Source organism: Megalobrama amblycephala, linkage group LG3 (genome assembly GCF_018812025.1).
Source record: "Megalobrama amblycephala isolate DHTTF-2021 linkage group LG3, ASM1881202v1, whole genome shotgun sequence".
In the NCBI taxonomy this organism is placed as follows: domain Eukaryota; kingdom Metazoa; phylum Chordata; class Actinopteri; order Cypriniformes; family Xenocyprididae; genus Megalobrama; species Megalobrama amblycephala.
This window is the reverse complement of record NC_063046.1, coordinates 29,347,288-29,368,809: the sequence shown is the minus strand read 5'-3', so window position 1 is coordinate 29,368,809 and position 21,522 is coordinate 29,347,288. Positions and strand designations below refer to the sequence as shown.

Sequence of the window (21,522 nt, the reverse complement as noted above, 5' to 3'; positions counted from 1 at the left end):
TTAGTCTGACTCATTCTTTTTTTATTCTACAGTTCAGCTGTCTGTCTAAGAACTGGCACTGGTCTGTAATTATGTTTCAGTGTAATTACAGTAATTTTAGTTCTTTTGTCACATCACAATATCTATAGGAATAAAGGAAGTGAGATAATGTATAGGCTCATTTTTTTTTTTCCTGAATTCCCCAGAATGCTCAGCTTAAAGACCTGCCAGTGAAAGGACCTCCACCTCCTTGGCTGGTGCGTAAACTTATTGTATTCTTTAGTTTTCATTGTGTGTTTGTTTCATATAGTCTCACATTTTCATACTGTCTCTACCTAATGTTTCTGATTGGTTTCTGATTGCCATTTCATTAATTGAAGTGAAAACACTTATTACTCACTATGTGCTCATGTGCATTGTTTACCAAAGAGGGTGATGGTCACAATTGTTATAATATTTCACAGAAGTACAGAAAAGAAATGCAGAAAGGCATGGTCTATTGTTTTGTTTAATGCTGTGGTTGTACTTTACATTGCCTTTAGCTGGATATGAAATATTTATCACCCCTGCTGTTGGCCTATGAGGACCATCTGAATGCCAAAGACAAACTCCTCAAGTCCTGTGAGGTAAGTTTGCGTGTGTGCCTGTGTTACATGGGATATTTCTCTTAATAGTCTGATTTTCTGTTTTTGACTCTCTGCCTGTGCTTCTATCTCTCTCTCACACACACACACGTACATGTTTCTTATTTTCACTTGATCTCTGTCTCTCTCTCTTTCTAACACACTTGAAGTGCAGCCAACACTCCCACCACTTACCTGCCTTGAATTTAAAGATCTTTCCATTCAGAGTCACGTTTTATATTCTAAAGTAGTGGTTCTCAACCTTTTTTTGGCCAGCGCCCCCTACCGATTATCTAGGGCCCTTACCATCCCCCACCCACCCCCATCAAAAAATATATAGTCTAATTGTCTTCCCTGAATATTAATGTTGATTATTATTCTGTGTTTATTATACTTAGGCCTGTGATTATATGCAATATGATTCAAATGTTTGGGGTCAGTAGAAATCTTTTTTTTTTTTTTTTTAACTGATACTTTCATTAAGCAAGGATCCATTAAATTGATTTCACAATAAGTGCAATAATTTCATTTACAAAGTTTAAGCATAGTATTGTTGGTGATTTACAGTGATAAAGCCTTTGGTGTTGTTGAAGTGTCTTTAAATTTCTATCTGACATACCCTTTTGCTACAAAGGTTAAAGAGACTGGTTAGAAAAATCCTGTTTAGGAAATATCCATAGTGGAATTTTTGTTCTTCCTTTACTGAAACTCTTGAAAAGCTTTTTTACTATGTGATTTTACCTCTAAATGTTACGGTTGCTGGTGTAGAGATGAGGCAGATACGGATTTCCACAATAACATCCAATACTTTAATAAGCAAAAGGCAGGAAACACCAAACGCAAGCATAACACAACAGAGAACGGACCAGGAGTGCAGGGAGTGAGTGCCATATAAAGGGAGTGATGATAATAGAGTCCAGGTGCAGGTGATGAGTGAAGATGAGGAGCTGACGAGGGAAGTGAGTGCAGGTGACGAAACAGGAGGATCAAGGGAAATGGAGTCCAGGGGAACAAGGGATCTGTAACAGTACCTCCCCCTCTCGGTAGGCGCGTCCTCGCGCCGTAGATGGAACAACCGGGAGGGGGGCGGGCGCCCTGGAGACCTCAAGCCGGTGCAGGGGGAGGAGCAGACTGGAGTGGAGGTCTCCAGGGCGGTTTCAAAAGCCATGGCGGGTCAGGGGCCGAGGGCAGCCATGGCGGGTCAGGGGCCGAGGGCAGCCATGGCGGGTCAGGGGCCGAGGGCAGCCATGGCGGGTCAGGGGCCGAGGGCAGCCATGGCGGGTCAGGGGCCGAGGGCAGCCATGGCGGGTCAGGGGCCGAGGGCAGCCATGGCGGGTCAGGGGCCGAGGGCAGCCATGGCGGGTCAGGGGCCGAGGGCAGCCATGGCGGGTCAGGGGCCAAGGGCAGCCATGGCGGGTCAGGGGCCGTAGCCTTAGAGCCGTTGAGCCCAGGCGGCGCTGAAGGACCGGCGGGAGATGGCGAAACCGACGGCGCCGCCGACCGAAGCGCAGCCAGGGCTCCAGAAGGCCGCAGTTGAAGACAGACGACATACAACAAAGTGAACACCAGGGGGAGTGAGGAAGCCAACCGGAACGGAGGGACGGAGGGACGGAGCGCAGACGGAGGAGTGCAGTCCAGAAGTGAGGGCAGGCTGACGAGTGACCAAGGTGTGAACGGGGGCAGGATGGAGACTGGTGAGACTGGTGGGCTGATGGACCATGGTGGAGTCGAGGGAGGTTGGAGCCAGGGTGTAGGTAATCGCCCAGAGGTCCGAGGTGGAGATCTGGGCGAGGGGGCTTGAGGTGGAGGTGCAGTATAGACACAAATGGAAGGAGGTGGGAGAGGGAGGCGGGGAGGGTAAACAGTCTTAGGGCTGGAGACTTTTATAACAAAGTTCATCATAGGAGCGTGCTCGTGACGGGCTGAAGCGGCTGGCTCGGCGGCGGCAGGAGCAGCTGGCTCGGCGGCGGCTGGAGCGGCTGGCTCGGCGGCGGCGGCGGCGGCGGCGGCTGGAGCTGAGGGCCAGTTCATCCCCTCATACTCCACCAGAATCCCTTCTGCCACTGGAGCGTGCTCGGAGAGGGCTGGAGCGTGCTCGGAGAGGGCTGGAGCGTGCTCGGAGAGGGCTGGAGCGTGCTCGGAGAGGGCTGGAGCGGGCTCGGAGAGGGCTGGAGCGGGCTCGGAGTTCATTCCCTTAAATATAATTAAAATTCCCGTTGGAACGGGAGCGGGCTCGGTGGAGGCTGGAGAGGGCTCAGCGGCAGGTTTTTTCCTCCTCCTCCGCCTTCTGGACCCAACGGGAGAGTGTGGGCCCAGCGTAGGACAGGAAGGAAGTTCACTGGAGGGGTATGCGGAGGAAGACGGTGGCTGACTGACTGGTCCGGCCAACCGTGTTTCTGGATGGACTGGAGACAAACACTCATCCTGAACCTTGTCGACGAAGAATTTGGAGCCATTTAAACACAAAATTAAATTGATAGTTTCGCTTAAGGAGAAACGATAATCAGGTTCATCCAAACGGATAGTGTCGTCATCCAGTCCATCCAGAAACAGGGAGATCAAACATGCTTCAGGCCAGTCAGACAAAAAAGCAAGCTCAACGAACTCCTCCACATACATCTCCAGCGAACGACCCACCTGTAGGAGTCCAATGAGCCGATCGCCAGCTGTCCAAGAAGAGAGAGGCATGGGAGAAGCTGGAGCCCGGGAGATGAAGGAAGCTTCCATTCCTTTCTGGGGAAATCCGGTCGGTTTAGGGTCCGTTCTTCTGTTACGGTTGCTGGTGTAGAGATGAGGCAGATACGGATTTCCACAATAACATCCAATACTTTAATAAACAAAAGGCAGGAAACACCAAACGCAAGCATAACACAACAGAGAACGGACCAGGAGTGCAGGGAGTGAGTGCCATATAAAGGGAGTGATGATAATAGAGTCCAGGTGCAGGTGATGAGTGAAGATGAGGAGCTGACGAGGGAAGTGAGTGCAGGTGACGAAACAGGAGGATCAAGGGAAATGGAGTCCAGGGGAACAAGGGATCTGTAACACTAAATTGTTGGTGAATGTTTTTAATTGGCTTTCAGTGAAAAATAATAAAAATATTTAAAATAATTTAATTAGTTCTATTTTCCATTTCATATTTCTATTTAAATATTTCTGTTCATCAAAAATCCTGATTTTAAAAAAACACCTCCACACATTCCACATTCCTATAAGCAGCACAACCATTTTCAGCTAATAATAATAATAATAAGAAGAAGAAGAAGAAATGTACCATATCAGCATGTTAGAACGAGTTTTGAAGAGTACTGGAGTAACAGGAAAAAATACCTTAAAATACATTCAATTTAGAAAACAGTTTGTTGAAATTGTAGTGATATTTCACAATATTACTGTTTTTACTGTATTTTTGACCAGTCGTGGTGAGCATAAAGACTTCTTTCAATAACATTACTTTCAATCTGTGGTGTATATTATATATTTTTATTTATAATTTTGGTGTATATTATTATTACTATTATTCACCTATATATCATTTAAAAAGCATGTCATTGAATGCCACATTACAATTGATATGACTGGATAGTTAAAATATCATTATGAGTAGTTTCCCAATGAGCAAAAAAAGCATGTGAATAAAAATTATATTTATGAGTGTTAAATGCTTTAGAAATTTGGCACTGAAACTTTGATTACGTAGATTATCACAAATTGCAGCCAATCAGCAAACAAGAAGCATTCATATTAATTTTTCATATTAACAACCGGAAAACAAGAACAAGAAGAAAGCAAATCATGTTATATTGTGTCTGGATGCTAGATGCTCTAAGTTGTTTTTACTGGAAGTTGGGCAGCTCTGCTACAGAAAGCTGACCGAAACACTTAAGTGAATGGTCAATGAGCATGTTTACATGCACACCAGTAAACTGACAATGCAAGTAAACCGCGTTTACATGATTTTATTAATAGATTGGGTTATTTCCCTGTAGTGACGTCAAAAAATAATAATCATTTGCAGATCTGACTCAGAGTATTCCATATGTTATGTCAGTTGTGATGTTAAATAAAGCTTGCAACATGTCAGTGGGAAACTTACAGCTCATATATTATTCTCTCATGCAGTTACAGAAGCAGCATTTTGACTGAACCACTTCTACTTCTGCCGCACGAGAGAAGGAAACACATATTTACAATTTTCTGGATCTTGAAAGAGTCTGCGTTTGTGATATTTCCTTCTTCATTTCCTGCAAAATGCTCGCTCTGTCTGGATGTGTTTAAATCTGCGCTAAGGATGCATTTCTGTCACGTATCACACATGCGAACTTCAATAAGCCGACAGAAAGCAGGTTAATGCATTTACATGCCGTGTGAAATCGGGGTAAGAGCCAAAAAACTACCTGTTCCGACCGGTTTATGCTTAAGTCGTTAATGACCTTACTCCGATAAAAGAAAATGGGTTACTGCGTTTACATGACCACGCTCGTTGTCAGCTTATTAAGCATAATCGGCTTATGAACATGCATGTAAACGCACTCATTGTTATGGAAATAATACACCATTGATTCTAGTTGCTTGCGCAACTGACACATGCATTTGGAACGTTCACTTTGATGCGTCCAAAGATGCGCCGGTGTAGACACTGTGTTAGAATGTTGCAGACTATTTTCTTTTACAAGTAGTTACAAGTTTAATCTCGTAAATCTTTGGCATATATATGTGCCTTAAATAAATGCCCCCCAAGAACACCTTTCGAAGATATTGCTTCAGAAGTCAAGGGTTGATTAATCACATTCATAGTCACATTTAAGTGTTTGAAGTCAAAGACAAATATGCACAAAAAGGCCACAATACGTGTCCCAGATTATTCAGAAATTTTTATTAAAGATAGATTAAAGAGATTAATGTGTTAAGGTGTTGTTTTGGGAGCTTGCTAAGCATCGGTTTGGTGAGAGCTGAGGTGAGTTTTTTTTTTTTTTGCTTTGTGCACCTGTGCTGAAGTTTCAAATGATCTCTGGCTGAGATGAAATACATTTACAGATGCACCAGAGGATATTCATGCAGACCAATAACCTACTTAAAGTATTTTAGCAGTTTGTGGAGTTTTTTCAATGGCAAAATAAACATAGCCTATGTTTTTTTTCTTCTGACAGGACGATCTACACAGTCTGAGAGCACGTGCAGAGGAGATCATTCAGGAAAACGAAAAACTTCATTCTCAGGTTAACAAGAACAGCACTGTCCGCAATAAAGAATGGTGAGTTTGAGTGTGTTTCTATGTAATGTACAAGTGTGTGTATGCATTTGTTTTTTGTGCCTGGGAATGAAATAACAATTGACTTATGCTGGCATTCCCTCAGAGAATCTTAGGGGGGAAAGGTGAAAGGAAAAATATCCAGGGTATTGCAATAATCCTGAGGGTAATAACAAAAACAGGGCATCTTGTCCTTGAGGCATGCCTTACTCTGCTAGCCATGCTTTTATCACAGGACTGATAGTGCTGCATGGTCCTGTTTGATTATGGCTGACGGTCATGGGGCTGAAGTTATGAGAATAAGAGTTTACTGGGTTGAAAACCAAGAAAAAAAATATTGCAGAATACCGTTAATGGTCGTTGCAGATGCATTTTTCCACCTATGCAAACACAATAGCGGTTCTTTTTTGTGAATCATGACACATACAGTGCAACCAGTGTAGTCTGATTGCCAAATGAATCACTCTTATGAATCAGTCTTTTGTAGTGAAGCAAATGTATTCAGTGCAACCAGTGTATTACAATCAATTCCGGTTCTTTTTAGTGAATCATGTACAGTTTACAATTTTCTGTGTTATGTCAAAACTGTTAAATCTGTTTACAAGACAGTTGACAAGAAATTAAAATTCATCTGTTTTCTAAATGCATGATATTGATCATATTGGCCCTCATTTATCAAATGATCGTATGCCAGAAAACTGTGCGTATGCTCGTTTCCACACAAAATTTGGCATTTATCAATATGAGCGTGAGCGGTGGCTACAATCATATCTCACGTCAGGTCTCAGCTCGTGTACGCACGTTTTTGAGTCAGCGGGAACTTGTGTGCAACATAGTAAATCTGGTGGAGAATTGTTATGTGAACATTTAGATTATTTAAAATACCACAAATGTTTTGTTTGTTTTTTTTCTTTCCAGGAATTTAGCTTTGGATGCGCAAATGGCAGCATCAAAAGAACATAAGTATTCATACATCATATACCTCCAAGGCAGAGAAAAACAGAATATATAGCCTACAAGGAATAAAAAAATAGGACTACACGAAATATCACTAAAATTTTTAACAGATTAACAAAACAAAAGAGAAAAACTGTGCAGCAAGTAGGGCTTGTACAGGCTATGCTTATTTGATGTGTTGTATTCGTTTTCTTTATTTTATTAAAATATTTATCTTTATTGTATTAAATTCAATTGATCGCGCAGGCGCCTCACTCACATACGCAGACAAAACATATCAGTTCTAGCGTTGCTAACTTTACATTTCAGCCATTTATCAGCAAACTAAACTGCAGACAAAGTTCACACTGCTCAGTTTAATGGTCCGCTAGGAGTACATCTGTACCAGTCGGTGCACGCAACGCCCATCCAAACAGATTTTTGCGCACGTGAAGGATGATGTCTTACGTGAATATTGAAACAAGAGTGAAATAGAAAGCCTTAGTTTACATAATGAACAGTAGTTCAGCAAGCAATAAATGTTACATCGCAAATATGGAAACGTTTGGATTCTTCCCGAATGAGAAGGTAGGCTATGTGAGCCCAATTCAGTTTTGCTTGAAATAAATTCTTTTCTGCATTATAATGAATGCCACTATAGCCTAATTTGTGTTTCAATAAATAGCTACTTATTTTTCATTCTTGTTCTGTTATGAATAAAATAAGTGAGGTGCTAAAATAACCAAGTTTATATATATATTAATAATGTTTGTAAGTATTTAGTTTTATTTACCAGTATTATTATTTGAATTAATTTTATTGTTTGAAATTACGAGGTTGAGGTGTGGTTTTAGAGTAAGATACATTTATTTTTCATGCGATTACTTCCTCTTCATGGCTGGGTTACATTTCTCTGTGTCGTAAACTATAGGGCGAGGCTTCTAAAATTTGGGGCGTGATATTGTTGATTGTTTTCAGCCGCCACATTTATCAACACCCGTTCATTCATGCGACGGAATTGGTCGCATACAAAAGTTTAATGAATCACACGTGAGTGTTGTCGTAAGATGATTTTTCCGTAAGGGAAAAGTAAGGAAACTTAACTTTCTTTTCATGTTAAGTTTCTTCTAGGGGTGTAACGATACCTTCATGTCACGATTTGATACATATCATGATACTGAACTCATGATACAATATTATTGTGATACTCCAAGACATGGTAAAAGTATAACAAAAAATGTACTGTTGATTAAAATGCTACATTTGGTATTACATTGGGGGGTGAAAATGAATAGGCTTGGACTTGGTGCTGGTAACCCAATGCACAGGACAATGATGACACCAGAATAAAAATATGATTCTAATGCTGAAACACAGATTTATTTTAGATGAATATGTTTGCACTCTGTCACTGACTAGATATATTTAAAATAATGTAGGGCACTTTTTACTGGTAACATAAGACATTTGGCATTATCAGGACCCACAAATATTCCCCCATTACATTTGTAACGAGGCGGGACTCTTGGTAAGATCCATATGCAAGCTTTTATTACAAAAGTAAGCGTAGTCGTACAGGCAGGGTCTAAGCAGGGGCAAACAGGAACAGCAAGGGCTAGGCAGAATCGTAGTCAGGGTACAGGCAATAGATCGAGGCAGGCGGATATCATTCACAGAACAGTATACAAGGCAAGGGTCAGGACAGGCAGCAACGGGTCAATAAACAGGAACAGGCAAGATCAATCACAGGCAGACAGGATACAAGGAAACGCTCAGAATTGTCACAAGGAATCAAGACTTCGCAGTGAGGTGGTGTGTGTGTGAGTCCTTTATAGTCCAGGTAATGCGTATCAGCTGGGTGTGGTGATTAGTGTGGAATGTGCATGGCTGTATGTGGCAACCGGTGATTGGTGGAGTGAGTGCATGTGATTAGCAGGGAGGATTGTGGGAAGTGTAGTCCAGAAACTGACAGGAGCCGACCGTGATCGTGACAACATTATTATACATTATATTCAACATTATATATAGTAGTTTAATGTAGATAATTTTTTTGTAAGATGATTTTTCCGTTCAAATGTACACTGGTTTCTACATTCGTTTGATAAATGAGGGCCATTGTGAACAATTCATCCATGCATATGTTTCTTTCTTTATTTTTTGACCTCGTAATGTTTAATCAAAGTCATAAGTCAATCTTCTGATGAAATTACAGACTTACGTTTGGAAAAAACTTGCATATATCACCAATCATTTAATCTGCTTAACCCTCACCCCTTTTTTACAACAAACTGCAAACTTGCATTCAAACATCCATCCAATCATCAACTGATGGAAACAGTTTTTTTTCTTTTAGAATGATCTGTTTTACTTGGCTATATGTCACAATACTTAAGAAAAGATATGTCCCTACTTCCGTTTCATTGCGACTTTAAAGAACTCTTCACACAAATATTTTCCTCATCATTCCCCTTTTTTTTTTTAAATCTCCTTCAGGTTGTTATGGGTTGTTTTTAATGCATGTTTTAGGTCTATGTTGCCATGAGAGCAGTGTTAGCATCAGCATGTCAAACATACAGTAAAATTTCAGCTTGATACAAATACAAATTGTGGTTGGTGAAGTGTGAATGTGAAGAACATTCTCTGCATTGTTTAATTGGAATGTCAAAATGAAAACAAAAAGATATTTCAGCACTGCACTGCTTCCTCAACAATACTTTTTCCCTTTCTCTGAATTTCTGAATTTAAACCCTGTCATTGAGCTGAACAATTTGTATGTGTGTGTGTGTTAACCCAGAGCTCAGGAAGATACTTTGTGTTAACTGTAATTAATTTGAATATCCTAGAGAGGTTATAGCTTCTGTCTTTGTCTGTATTAATTGCCAGCTGTTCAGAGTCAGTTCATCTTCTTCATCAGTGAAGGATCTCTTGTCCCTGTTGCCAACCTCACTGTTCATTCAAACACTCACACGTGTGTGTGTGTGTGTGTGTATGTATGTGTGTGTGCACTGTGTGTAGGAGGCAACTGCAGGAGCAGGCTCGCTTGGTGCTGGAGGAGAATCAAGTGTTGATCGAACAATTGGAACTACAGCATGCCAAAGCTAAAGAAGCTCACAGCAAACATACACAAGAGGGTATGGTACACACATAAACACTATATTCCTCATTCATACCTCTTAATGCTCATGTCTTGTTTTTTCTTGTCTCCTAAGTGTCATACAAAACATCTTGTCTGACTTTGAGTGGTGTAGTCTCATAGCAGATGTAGTCTCAAATGACAGCAGCTGCTAATGAAAACTGTTACACAACAAAACAGCTCAAGATTAATGCTGTCTATTTCAGATACAGTCACTATGATATTTTTCATGTACAGGAGAATATTTTATTACTAAAGATTGCTTTTTTTTATAGCTACATAGTATTTTGTAATGATGTTTACTGTCAGCATAACTCAATGAGTGCTTTGAAGTAGAAGAAAATAAAATGTTCTTAAATAATTCTAAAGAATTTGTTCCCCTGTGTCATTATCATTATAGTTGTGGTGTGGATTCTGCTGTTCTCCTTTAGTTAAGGCCCATTCACACCAAGGACTGTAAATGTAATTATAACTATAACTATAAAGTTTTAATAATAATTCTAATTCTGTGGACATATAGTCCATCACAACCATAATAATAATGCCATAGAGGAGCTATATCATTGTAATCAGTAATTAGAAAAATTGTTTCCAGCTTATGAATGATACAAATATTGACGTCCATTCAGAATCCTTAGGAAAAATAAACAAAAGAGACAATTGTGGACATACTGTAAGAGTACAGAGTTATAAATTAAATGTGTATTACAGAAAATTTTATCCATATTAAAATCTCTGACTTTTGTTATCAGACTTCTTTATCTTGCTAAATGTGAGAACAGTTTATGAGATTGATTGTTGACATCTCTAAGCTATTGAGGAGATCTCATTTGTGATCTTTTTCTAGTAATGGTTTATTTTAAGATCCCGACTCTCCTCATGTACTGTATTATCTACGGTGTCTTCCTCACCATGTTCCTCACTGTCTTTATTCAATGTATACTGTATACATATTATTCATATAGGTGTAAATGTAAAATGTAAAGCACCTCTATGTTTGTGTGTAGTGTGTAAGGTCTCTAAACAGGTGATGTTGTTGGAGTCAGAGAAACAGGCTCTGGAAAAAGAGCTAGAGGTGGAGCGTAAAGAACACCGTGCCCTGAAGACAGAGTTTCAGAGAGTGCGCTTGGCTCTAGAACACTCTGTGAGCTTGGCTGAACACAATGCTGTGGCTGACAAACTTAAAAGGTACCAGTCATACATTTCATGTTAATGAATTTCAAATTTTGGAGCGTATTTAAAATAATGTAGGGCACTTTTTACTGGTAACATATAACATTTGGCATTATCAAGACCCACAAATATTCCCTCATTGCATTATTATACATTATATTCAACATTATATATAGTAGTTTAATGTAGTAGTGACACTAAAACTCTGTAAACTGGATTTTTTCTCAGTAATTTTCATTTTGGGTGAACTATGCAGAACACATTGTCACCATCCACGATACATATTGTTGCATTTTTGTACTGCGATATATTGTGACATGAAATATTGTTACACCCCTAGTTTCTTCATTATTGATTAGTGTTATAAGATTGGATGGCAGAAGCTTCAAATAAAAAAAGACAGAATATAAATAAAGAACGGGCAGAAAAGTGTCAAGTATCTGATCTGCTGAAGTATGTGAGGGTTTGCAGCAAAGGATTTCTGTGAGTAATGAGTGAAGGAAGGTAGTACCCCTAGTGAAATATAAATATACCAAAATATATTATTTATACTAAGTATATTAATACCCTGCAATTGTACTTTTGGTATACTAAATTGATATACTTAAAGTCTGCTAAATTGGAATAACTAATTTTGCACTTAATGCACTTTAGTTATCCGGAAGTAGTGCTGAGGTCCAACTAAAGATATACTTAAATATATTTGATTGTGCTAAAATGTAACTATTGCAAGTAAACTTTAGGTACACTTAAAATATCTTGCATTTAAAGACTGATATTATATAGTGATCTTACTAATAGTGATATTAAAACATTTTAGGCAAAATAACGTGCATTGTGCAATAAAAAATTGCACAATGTTTTGTTTTGAATTTTTTGTTTTGAATTTCAATGTTTTGAAATGTTTTTGGATTTGTACTTTATTCTTAATATGAAATAAATACATATTGATACAGTTTTTTTTCCCACTAGGTATATGCTACCTTTAAGATACTTTACTCCAGTAATGCCAGAATATATATATATATATATATATATATATAATAAAAATCACTGAAATTTTTCAAGGGTATGTCAATAATTTTGGAACTAACCAAAAGAAAGATAAAGGGTGAGAGAAAAATCACTTCTTTCCATTTTTTAAGCAGACAATTGCTAAGGAAACAGCCTACGCACTGTCTGTGAGTGAGGTAACTAAAAGATAGAATGAATGGAAATAGCACAGATGTACTCATCACACACAAGGACACAAACTCATTCACCCACACTCATAAATATGGACAGTTCAAATAAATGTGCATTTAAATACAATAAAATATCCTTGTGTACCAAAGTTCTTTTAAAAGCAACCAGTGGTTTCTTTCCTCATTAAAAAGAAATTAAAATTGCTATTGAAATAAAAATGGTACCCTTTTACTTTTTGAATAAATAACAATAATCATGGATAACTGCTAATAGAGAAGCTTAAACTGAACAGTTTATTCCAAGATGCCATATCAGGAAGCACAACACATACAAAGATTACTGAAGCACCTTGGAATGGCGGTGCTGTTTACTCCATTTGTAAAGGCGAATATACTGTATGCTTTAACCTTGAATTTTTTTCTATAAGCTTTTCAATCAGTCTTGTCTGTGTTTGCATTTCAGACAACTGCAGGATCATGAGAAGGTGAAGAATTGTGAGGTTGAAGAGCTGTTGGCTCGCGTAAGTGCGCTGGAGGCGGAGAAAAAAACTCAGCTGCTGGACAAAACCAACCTTAACACAGATATCAAACACTTGGAAACAGAGCTACAGCTTTCACAGCAAGCTAACAGGTGCACACCTGCACATACAAATGCAAACATGCAGAAGATGTTTTTCTTTTGTTTCTGTCTCTCTCACTCACCCACTCTCTCTGCTATGTATGTATGGGTGAAGTGTGTATGGAAGAGACTCATTTTTTGCAATATTCTCAAATTTCTGTGTGCTCAGTCGCGGCCAGGCTGTTTATTCTGGCTCATGATGAATGGATTGATGGATGGATTAAGAAACTCTGCATTTGGAATGAGATGCACTCTCTGGTTTTTCTTAATCTGCGTGAAGAAACCTGCTCAGGAAAATATCGTGAAACATTACATTTTCGTAGTCTCTGTAAAGTGATAATATTGAGATTTGATGTTCCTGACTGCAAGAGCATGAAGGAATCAGATCAGGATGAGTAATAGGCCATAGAAGCAGAGACAGATTATTTTGGCCAGAGGGCTGTAGAAACAGAAGGGGAACAGACAGGAAGTGTAATAGCAGCAGCTGTGTTAGAGGAAAGATGAGAAAGAAACTCTAAATCAAGCAAACAATCAATACCAGTAAACTCTGATGCAGGGGAACTGCTTGCTGAAAGATTTAGGCCACTCAGTTGGCGAGAATAAGGAATACATTGAAATTGCAGAAATTTTTGAGAGACCTTGCAGAGGTTGTAAATGTACAGTGTTCATTAATTACCCCTCATTAATTATTTCTGTTCAAAAGTTTGGGATCTGTAAGATTTTTAATGTTTTTGAAGCTGCAGCTATTTAATCAAAAATACAATAAAACAGTAATATGTGAACTATAGTTCCAATTTAAAAGAATTGTTTTCTATTTGAATGTTTAAAATGTAATTATTCCTGTGATGGCAAATCTGAATTTTCAGCATCAATACTCCTGTCTTCAGTGTCAAATGATCCTTCAGATATCATTCTAATATGCTGATTTGCTGCTCAAGAAACATTTCATATTATTATCAATGTTGAAAATGGTTGTGCTGCTTAATATTTTTGTGGATACTTTGATTTTCTTTTTTGGGAATTTTTGAAGAATAGTAAGTTTAACCCTCTGGTCCTCTTTAGTCAAAAATGACCGAAAACTTTTAAGTTTTGAAATTTTAAATTTTTTTGCTTGATTGGAATGGGGTGAAACTTGGTGACTTTTGTCATATTAGTTATGTGAACACACAACAAATTATGGACATGATTCATGGTCGTAAAAAAAAAGATTCACACCTTCGTGGTCAAAAATGACCGCCATAGGAAATGAATGGGAAATACAAAAAAATACTAAAACTCAGAGAAACTTATGGTGGTACAAACTACAAATCAGCCACTGTGCAGAAGAAAAGTGCACAGCAATGAAGGGGGGACACTCTGAAAGAGGGCAAAATAGACACCCCTGACTAGACTGACTATAACACTATAAATCAGCCACAAAGCAGTAAAAAATGAACTGCAAGGAAGAGGTTACACTCTAAAACACAGAGTACAAAAAAGACACAAACTCACACACATGCAAAGACATACACACACACAACACACTATTAGACACACAAATGAACTGATTTGGTTGTAACAATGTGGTAAAATTGAGCCAAAAGACTCAAATAGGAGAAATCAGATCAAACCCAGATTTATTAAGCTGTGATAAAGCATACCTGTTCATTTTTGTTACATTTTTATTGAATTTTGCTTTTATGTGTAACAAAATGTCCTCCTCTATGTACAGGTTTGAATGTAGTAAAATTAATGTAAAAATTGACACTTCAAATCAACATTTCAAACAAAAAAAATCTAAACCTTGACAAATAGTAGTCTTTGAGAATGTCTAAGTATAAATCCAAATCCACAAAAATTTGTATTAAAACACTAAAATCACTAGATAATTTATAAGCCACTTTATATAGAACTATATAGGAATCTAGTGGTTACAACATGGCATTACATAAGTTTTTCTTTTTTTTACTTCCACCAGATGGCATCAATCTACCTTCAAAAAATTGGATTTTAAATACCTTTAGCATGGAATACTGCTTTAATTGAAAAATAATAATAATAAAAAAAAATAGAAAAAAATTGTGCATTATTTTCAATGTGGAAAAATAGCTAATAAAAATCGTATAAATATTGCATCGTATCAAAAATACCCTCAAAATTCTAAATAATAATCAAAAAACGTATTATTGAACAAAGATATATTTCATTGGTTTTCCTGGGGGCAAAAAAATGTCACATTTTATGACTTCGGTCATTTTTGACCGCGAAGAAGAAAGCGTGACTCCTAAATGAAGAGGACCAGAGGGTTAAAAGAACAACATTTATTTGATATAGAAATATTTGGTAACATTATAAATATCTTTACTGTCACTTTTGATGTATTTGATGCATCCTTAATAATAATAATAATAATAATAATAATAATAATAAAAGGTTTTATCAGCAGAACATGTTATGCTAGTAAAACATGGAATAATATACTATTAACATGAATTACAGAATGTGTTAGTATTTGGTTGTCACACTATAACTTTAATAACCCCAGCACTCAAGCTAAACACCACAACTTTTGTACAAAGGCATTTACATGGTCAATGTCACAAATTTACTTTTAATTTTTATTTATTTACATTTTGTGACATTTTGTACATTAGTGACCTAGAAATAGTGCAGAATCTTAGATATCTCTTCTTAATTTGACATCCTAATGTTTTTCCTTTATATTTGTCAAAATCCTTTCAACTTTGTTCAAATTAGATTTTGAATGCCATATTTTCAGTGTGGTCTCAGACCCCACTGCTTTCTATTTTAAACTTGCATAAATACTGTCTTTTGTAAGGTTTTAAATTCAGATTTTCTCTCCTGGCTTTTCTTTCATGTCTCTTCATCCTCTCACTCTCTCTCCCTCCTTAGGAAGGCTCAGAGGCGTATAAATGTCCTGAAGCAACAGGTTGAAGACTCTTTAGAGAAAGAGCTCATCGCTCATCAGTACCTTGCCAACATTGTCACACTGGCAGAGAAAACCACCCATGAAAGAGACCAGCTCATGCACATGGTACTTCTACAGAAACTCACACACATGCTGTGTGAGCTGCTATCTATTTACATCACCATGTTTTGATCTCTGGTTCTTGTTAGTTCTGATCTGTGCTCTCCAGCAGCAGCTCAGTCAAACAGAGAATTTCTTCACCAGTCTTGACATCTTAGGAATTTTAGTGAAAGATTGTGGATAATAACAGTTAAATATGGCTGAAAAGTGTTGCTTTTTGAGAATCATCAACATTGCTGAGAAGAGAATATGATTTAAAAGATGGTTACAGTTGTGCTTTTCATAAATGTACCTGTTGGAAATATTTATCCACAAGGACTGTTCGAATATGTTTTTTTTTTTTTTTTTTTTTTTTTTTAAGTATTAAATGAGTGAAAAATTATTAGAATAATTAATGTTCTAGTTATTCAGAAGGTTATTATTGATCGTCTACCAATAAAAAGAGACTTAATGACTGTATACATAACAGGATGTAGTGACAGAACCAAAATTACTGTTTTATGAATAGTTCAAACTATCCCACATCACAAATGCAATACTTCTCATAGTTTATGTTAACATAAAAAGCATGTTTTAGCCAAGGACACGCCATATTCGCTGAATTCATCTGCCTTAAAGAGTTTACATTTAAAACCTTCATCAATTCATTTCCACTGCAATTTTTGTGTTTTTTGAGGCAGAGCCATAAGCTAAGGGATTATGAAAATTTCATACTCCTCTTTTTACAGACTGTGAGCCTCACTGCCGCTCGGGGAAATATTTGTACTCAACAGAATGCTAGTACCCATAAGTCTAGTTAAACTTTTAAAGATTTGCTCTGCTGCTCTTGCTTTGCTATTTTTACACTTTTATCAAAGTAACTGGCACCTCTCTATCTCTTTTCTTTCCCGGCTCTTTCTCCTGCAACTTCTCTTCAATGATGTCTGTCTTCTGTGTCCCTCCTCTTCCTCTCTCTGCCTCCCTGTAGTTGTGTAACCCTTCCTGTTCCCTCTCTTCATCCTCAGGCTTCATCTCTAGAAAAAGACAAGCAGGGCGTCCTAACACGCATCATAGAAAGCACTGTCAGCCTGGGAAAGCTGCAGGAAAAAGTAAAGGTGAGGCCTGCAATTCACATACTGCAAGGGAAGTGAATTTGCCTTGCTTGAAATGCTTTGTGTTAGAGGAGTTGTTCTCAACCAGAAAAAAACATCCAAGGAAGCCTCAAGATGACTTAAATTGATTTAAAATAAGACAAAATAAGCATTAAAATAACTAAAAAATCATATTTCTTATTTTAATTAACTTCCTCAACAATTGTTTTTTTTCTTTTAAGAATCAGAGATCCCACTGTTTGAAAAACATGGAATCAAATGTTATAACTCCATGTGCATTTGTATAATGAATATACATTTTTTCTAGTTATACCAAGCACTAAAATATCTTATTGTGCCAAAATTGTGTAAAATATATTTTTAAAGATCCCTATCCTCAATCTTTGTCCAGTAATTCACAAACAGCTTGTAAAGTCATAGGGCCTGAATATCATTTTGAACAAACACAAGAGCAGACATACAGTACATTCACACACCAAGGTTGAGGGCCAGGAATTAGTTGATGGCTTTGCCTTAACACACTTATGAAAGATTCAACACGGAGACAGAGAGAGTCTAAGACACACAGAGAGAGTGCTGACATGCACAGATACACACGTTCTAATTAAATGACCTTGCCCATCTGACATGTCCAATAAGAGGTCAATCCAGACACACACAAGCCCCACACACTCAGCAGGTCTATAATTAACATTTCAAATGGAGTGTTATTTTAGTTGCAGAGTGATTGTTTCCCCCTCTCCTTTAACTGCGCTTCAGTTCAGATGCTGCCTGTGTCCGTGTGGATGGAGCTCTGTGTGATTGGATAGCACTGAATGAAAGTGTCAGTCTATATTTGTGTTATTTCCCTTGAGTGAAATCCATTTCCCATTTATTTCTACTGTGATGGACAAAACGGTTCGAAGTTGTTGTTTTTTTAGTTATACGCTAAAGGAGAATTTTATGCTGCACATCTACATATTGTGCCTACTATGTATGTATGAGCTATACACATAAAATGTGAGCAGAGAGTGCTGTGTGGTTATTGGCAGCAGAAAGAATATGCAGATTAGTCAAAATATTTAAGAAACATTTAACAAAATTTAAACAACAAAGAGGATGTCTAGAATTTTGTGTAACAGACATAAATGTGTTGAGCTTTCTGAACTTTTTATCTGCACGGGTTCTGTCTTAGTTTGGCTATACAGTATCATTTACTGCCACTTTAAAGGTGCCAAAGAATACTTTTCACAAGATGTAATATAAGTCTAAGGTGTCCCCTGAATGTGTCTGTGAAGTTTCAGCTCAAAATACCCCATAGATTTTTTTTATTCATTTTTTTAACGGCCTATTTTGGGGCATCATTAAATATGTGCCGATTCAGCGTGCTTCCCATTTAAATGCTCGTGCTCCCCGCCCCCGAGCTCGCGACTCTATAATGCATTGCAAAAACAAAGTTCGCACAGCTAATATAACCATCAAAATGGATCTTTACAAAATGTTCGTCATGCAGCATAACCGATTATGTAAGTATGGTATTTATTTGGATGTTTACATTTAATTCTGAATGAGTTTGATAGTGCTCCGTGGCTAACGGGCTAAAGCTAACATTACACAATGTTGGAGAGATTTATAAAGAATGAAGTTGTGTTTATGAATTATACAGACTGCAAGTGTTTAATAATGAAAATAACGACATTTTTCAGTACATTAGCAACATGCTAACGAAACATTTAGAAAGACAATTTACAAATATCACTAAAAATATCATGTTATCATGGATCATGTCAGTTATTATTGCTCCATCTGCCATTTTTTGCTGTTGTCCTTGCTTGCTTACCTGCATAACGTCTGATGACTCAGCTGTGGAGGAAACAATGGAGGAAACAATGGTGTTTGAGACTCACTTTATGTCATTTCCATGTACTGAACTCTTGTTATTCAACTATGCCAAGGAAATTCAATTTTCAATTCTATGGCACCTTTAAAGCTGTTTATGTGTGCCATTGATTTATGAGAATGCATGTGAATGCATGTTAGGTCTGAGAGGACAGTATTTGGACAGAGTCATGGTGAATGAAATCATGAGAATCACGCTTTCGCAATTGTCCAAATATAAATTATGCTTAAAAGAATATAAAACATATATTTGGCATCTAACTTATACTATTATCACTGTTTCTAATATTAAAATGTACAATCTTAAAGACTAGGGTGAAGTCTTTATGCACATTAACAATAGCCTGTGTTTCCACTGTCGGACCTAAAGCGGGCATGCTAGTGCGTGCCACTTCTGGGGCTTGATCGTGCCTCGTCGGGGCTTCCTCGGGGCCAACGGCCAGGGTTTTTCGGCCCACCGAATACCTTGGTCCAAAGCGGGCCAGCTCGGGCTTGAGGGAGTGGTTACGAACAAAGGCGGAGTTTATCTGTGTGTGGAAACGGAGGCGCCATGGATGATTACATGTAGGTTACCAGCTAACATCAGCATTAAAGACTTTTAAAATCATTTTAGCTCAAAACTCACTTTCAGACAGCAGCAAGTGTTTGAAATAACTTCTGTTTGTGATCCGATGTGGATTCTGATCACCACGACGCGCGCTATTACCATAGTAAACATGGTAAATACGACGGCTTGAAGAAATCAGACAAATATACGTAGGCTATCACAATCATGTATTTATTTTATCTGTCAGCACGTCTCGTCTCAACGGACTGATATCCATATTTAGCTCCCCATATTTCATAAAATAAAGCAACTCCATGTTTTCGGGATTCCTCTGCTTCTCTGTCACTGGAGAGAGCGCTAAAGCTCCTCAGGTCGTATTTTTGGTGGAAAATTTGTAGAAATTATTATTCTTTGTAAATGTGATGTAAACAAACTGTCCTATGACTAGAAATAAACAGAAACAGACACGACTGAATAAGTACGTGTGTCTCACTTTTGTGAAATAACAGTAAATACCACTTTATTTCTATGACTAATGTTTAATGTTGTCGATGCTTGGGTTTTTAAATTTTTAAGTAAACAACAAAATGCCAACAAAAGCCTGTTTTTATCATGTTCACTTTATGATCTCGCTAGTTTCCAGTGTTTTTTTTCTGATTATTTTTCTGATAAAACTTCCATTTTGTTTGTGAAATGACGGGTTTGTGTGACGTTGTTCCAGAGAAGTATGTTTAGTGAAGCACTGCGGAGCTTCTGGCCCGAGGGTGAAAATGCAGCGTGATTTTGGGCTCGGTGCTACAAGTCCGGGGCTTAGCCTAGCCTGGCCCGCTGAAAGCCCTGGGTCGCGCTGGCCCGACAGTGGAAAAGCGGTTAATGCTTTGGGACATTCATGATGCATTATTATCCAGGATTCTGAAATAATAATAATAGTAATAATAATTTATTGTCATTATAAGAATATAACGAGATTACATTAGAGCATCAATCGATTTTAGAAGTGCAAAAGATCTACAATAGCACAATTATAACCCAGACAGCATGTGACAAACAAGGAATGTAAAACATAAGATAGATAACCTCAAGTAGCCAGGAAAACATGTATAGTTAAGTGTACTGCAGCAATGCAAAGTCCAGATCTTCAGTTATTGCAGTTGTTGGAGGGTGGTGCGTGGTACAGAACAGTACAACATGTAACAAACAAGAAGTGTAATATATAAGATAAATAAACTATAATAACCGGAAAAAGTGTATAATTGAGTGTGCTGCAGCAATAAAAGTCCAGTTCATAGTTATTGCAGTTATTGGAAAATGGTGCATCATAACTACTATACTTTAAGTGAGTGAGAGGGGGAGAGGGGAACAGTGTTTGTTCAGCAGTCTGACTGCCTGGGGATAGAAACTGTTGGCCATTCTGGAGGTTCTGGCCTGGAGGGACCTATATCTCCTACCCGAGGGCAGCAGGTGGAACAGACTGTGTGCTGGATGTGACCGGTCTCTTATAATGTTGTGTGTCCTGCGCAGGCAGCGGGAGGTGTACACAGTAGAAATCTCCGGGAGAACAGTCCCGATGATCTTCCCGGCATTTTTCATCACCCTCTGGATCCTCTGCAGATCAGCTGTTGTGCAGCTAGAAAAGCACACTAACATCCCATAAGTCGGCACACTTTGGATTGCACAGTTATAAAAGTTTATCATGAGCCTCTGAGGGAGTTTGGCTCTCTTCAACTTCCTCAAGTAAAAGAGTCTCTGCTGGGCCTTTCCTACAGCTGAGGTGATGTTACTGCCCCAGGACAGATCCTCCGACACAGTGAGACCCAGGAATTTAAAGCTATGCACCCTCTCCACTACCTCTCCATTAATGTAGAGTGGTGAATGTCCAGGATGATTTGATTTACGAAAGTCAACAATGATTTCTTTTGTCTTTTTGATGTTAAGAGTCAAATCATATTCTTTACACCACCCTGCCAAAGGTTCAATCTCCTCCCTGTATGCCGTCTCGTTGTTTGTTATGAGGCCAAGCACAGTTGTGTCGTCTGCAAATTTAATGATGTAATTAGTGGGGGAAGAGGCAGAACAATCA

General features: G+C 38.1%; 1 protein-coding gene across 4 annotated transcripts in view; it reads left to right on the top strand.

Moving 5' to 3' along the window:
- Positions 1-21,522, top strand: part of cep89 (centrosomal protein 89) — a 114,577-nt gene that overhangs the window by 27,190 nt on the left and 65,865 nt on the right. For all 4 annotated transcript variants that reach the window (XR_007184193.1, XM_048184981.1, XM_048184982.1 and 1 more), the window contains 8 exons: positions 186-236; positions 522-605; positions 5,753-5,856; positions 9,805-9,920; positions 10,930-11,110; positions 12,743-12,910; positions 15,791-15,932; positions 16,931-17,020. Coding sequence is in view for 3 of the 4 variants with exons in the window: in XM_048184981.1 (XP_048040938.1) it covers positions 186-236; positions 522-605; positions 5,753-5,856; positions 9,805-9,920; positions 10,930-11,110; positions 12,743-12,910; positions 15,791-15,932; positions 16,931-17,020 (936 nt within the window). In the remaining variant the exon portion in view is untranslated. The remainder of the gene's footprint in view (positions 1-185; positions 237-521; positions 606-5,752; positions 5,857-9,804; positions 9,921-10,929; positions 11,111-12,742; positions 12,911-15,790; positions 15,933-16,930; positions 17,021-21,522) is intronic.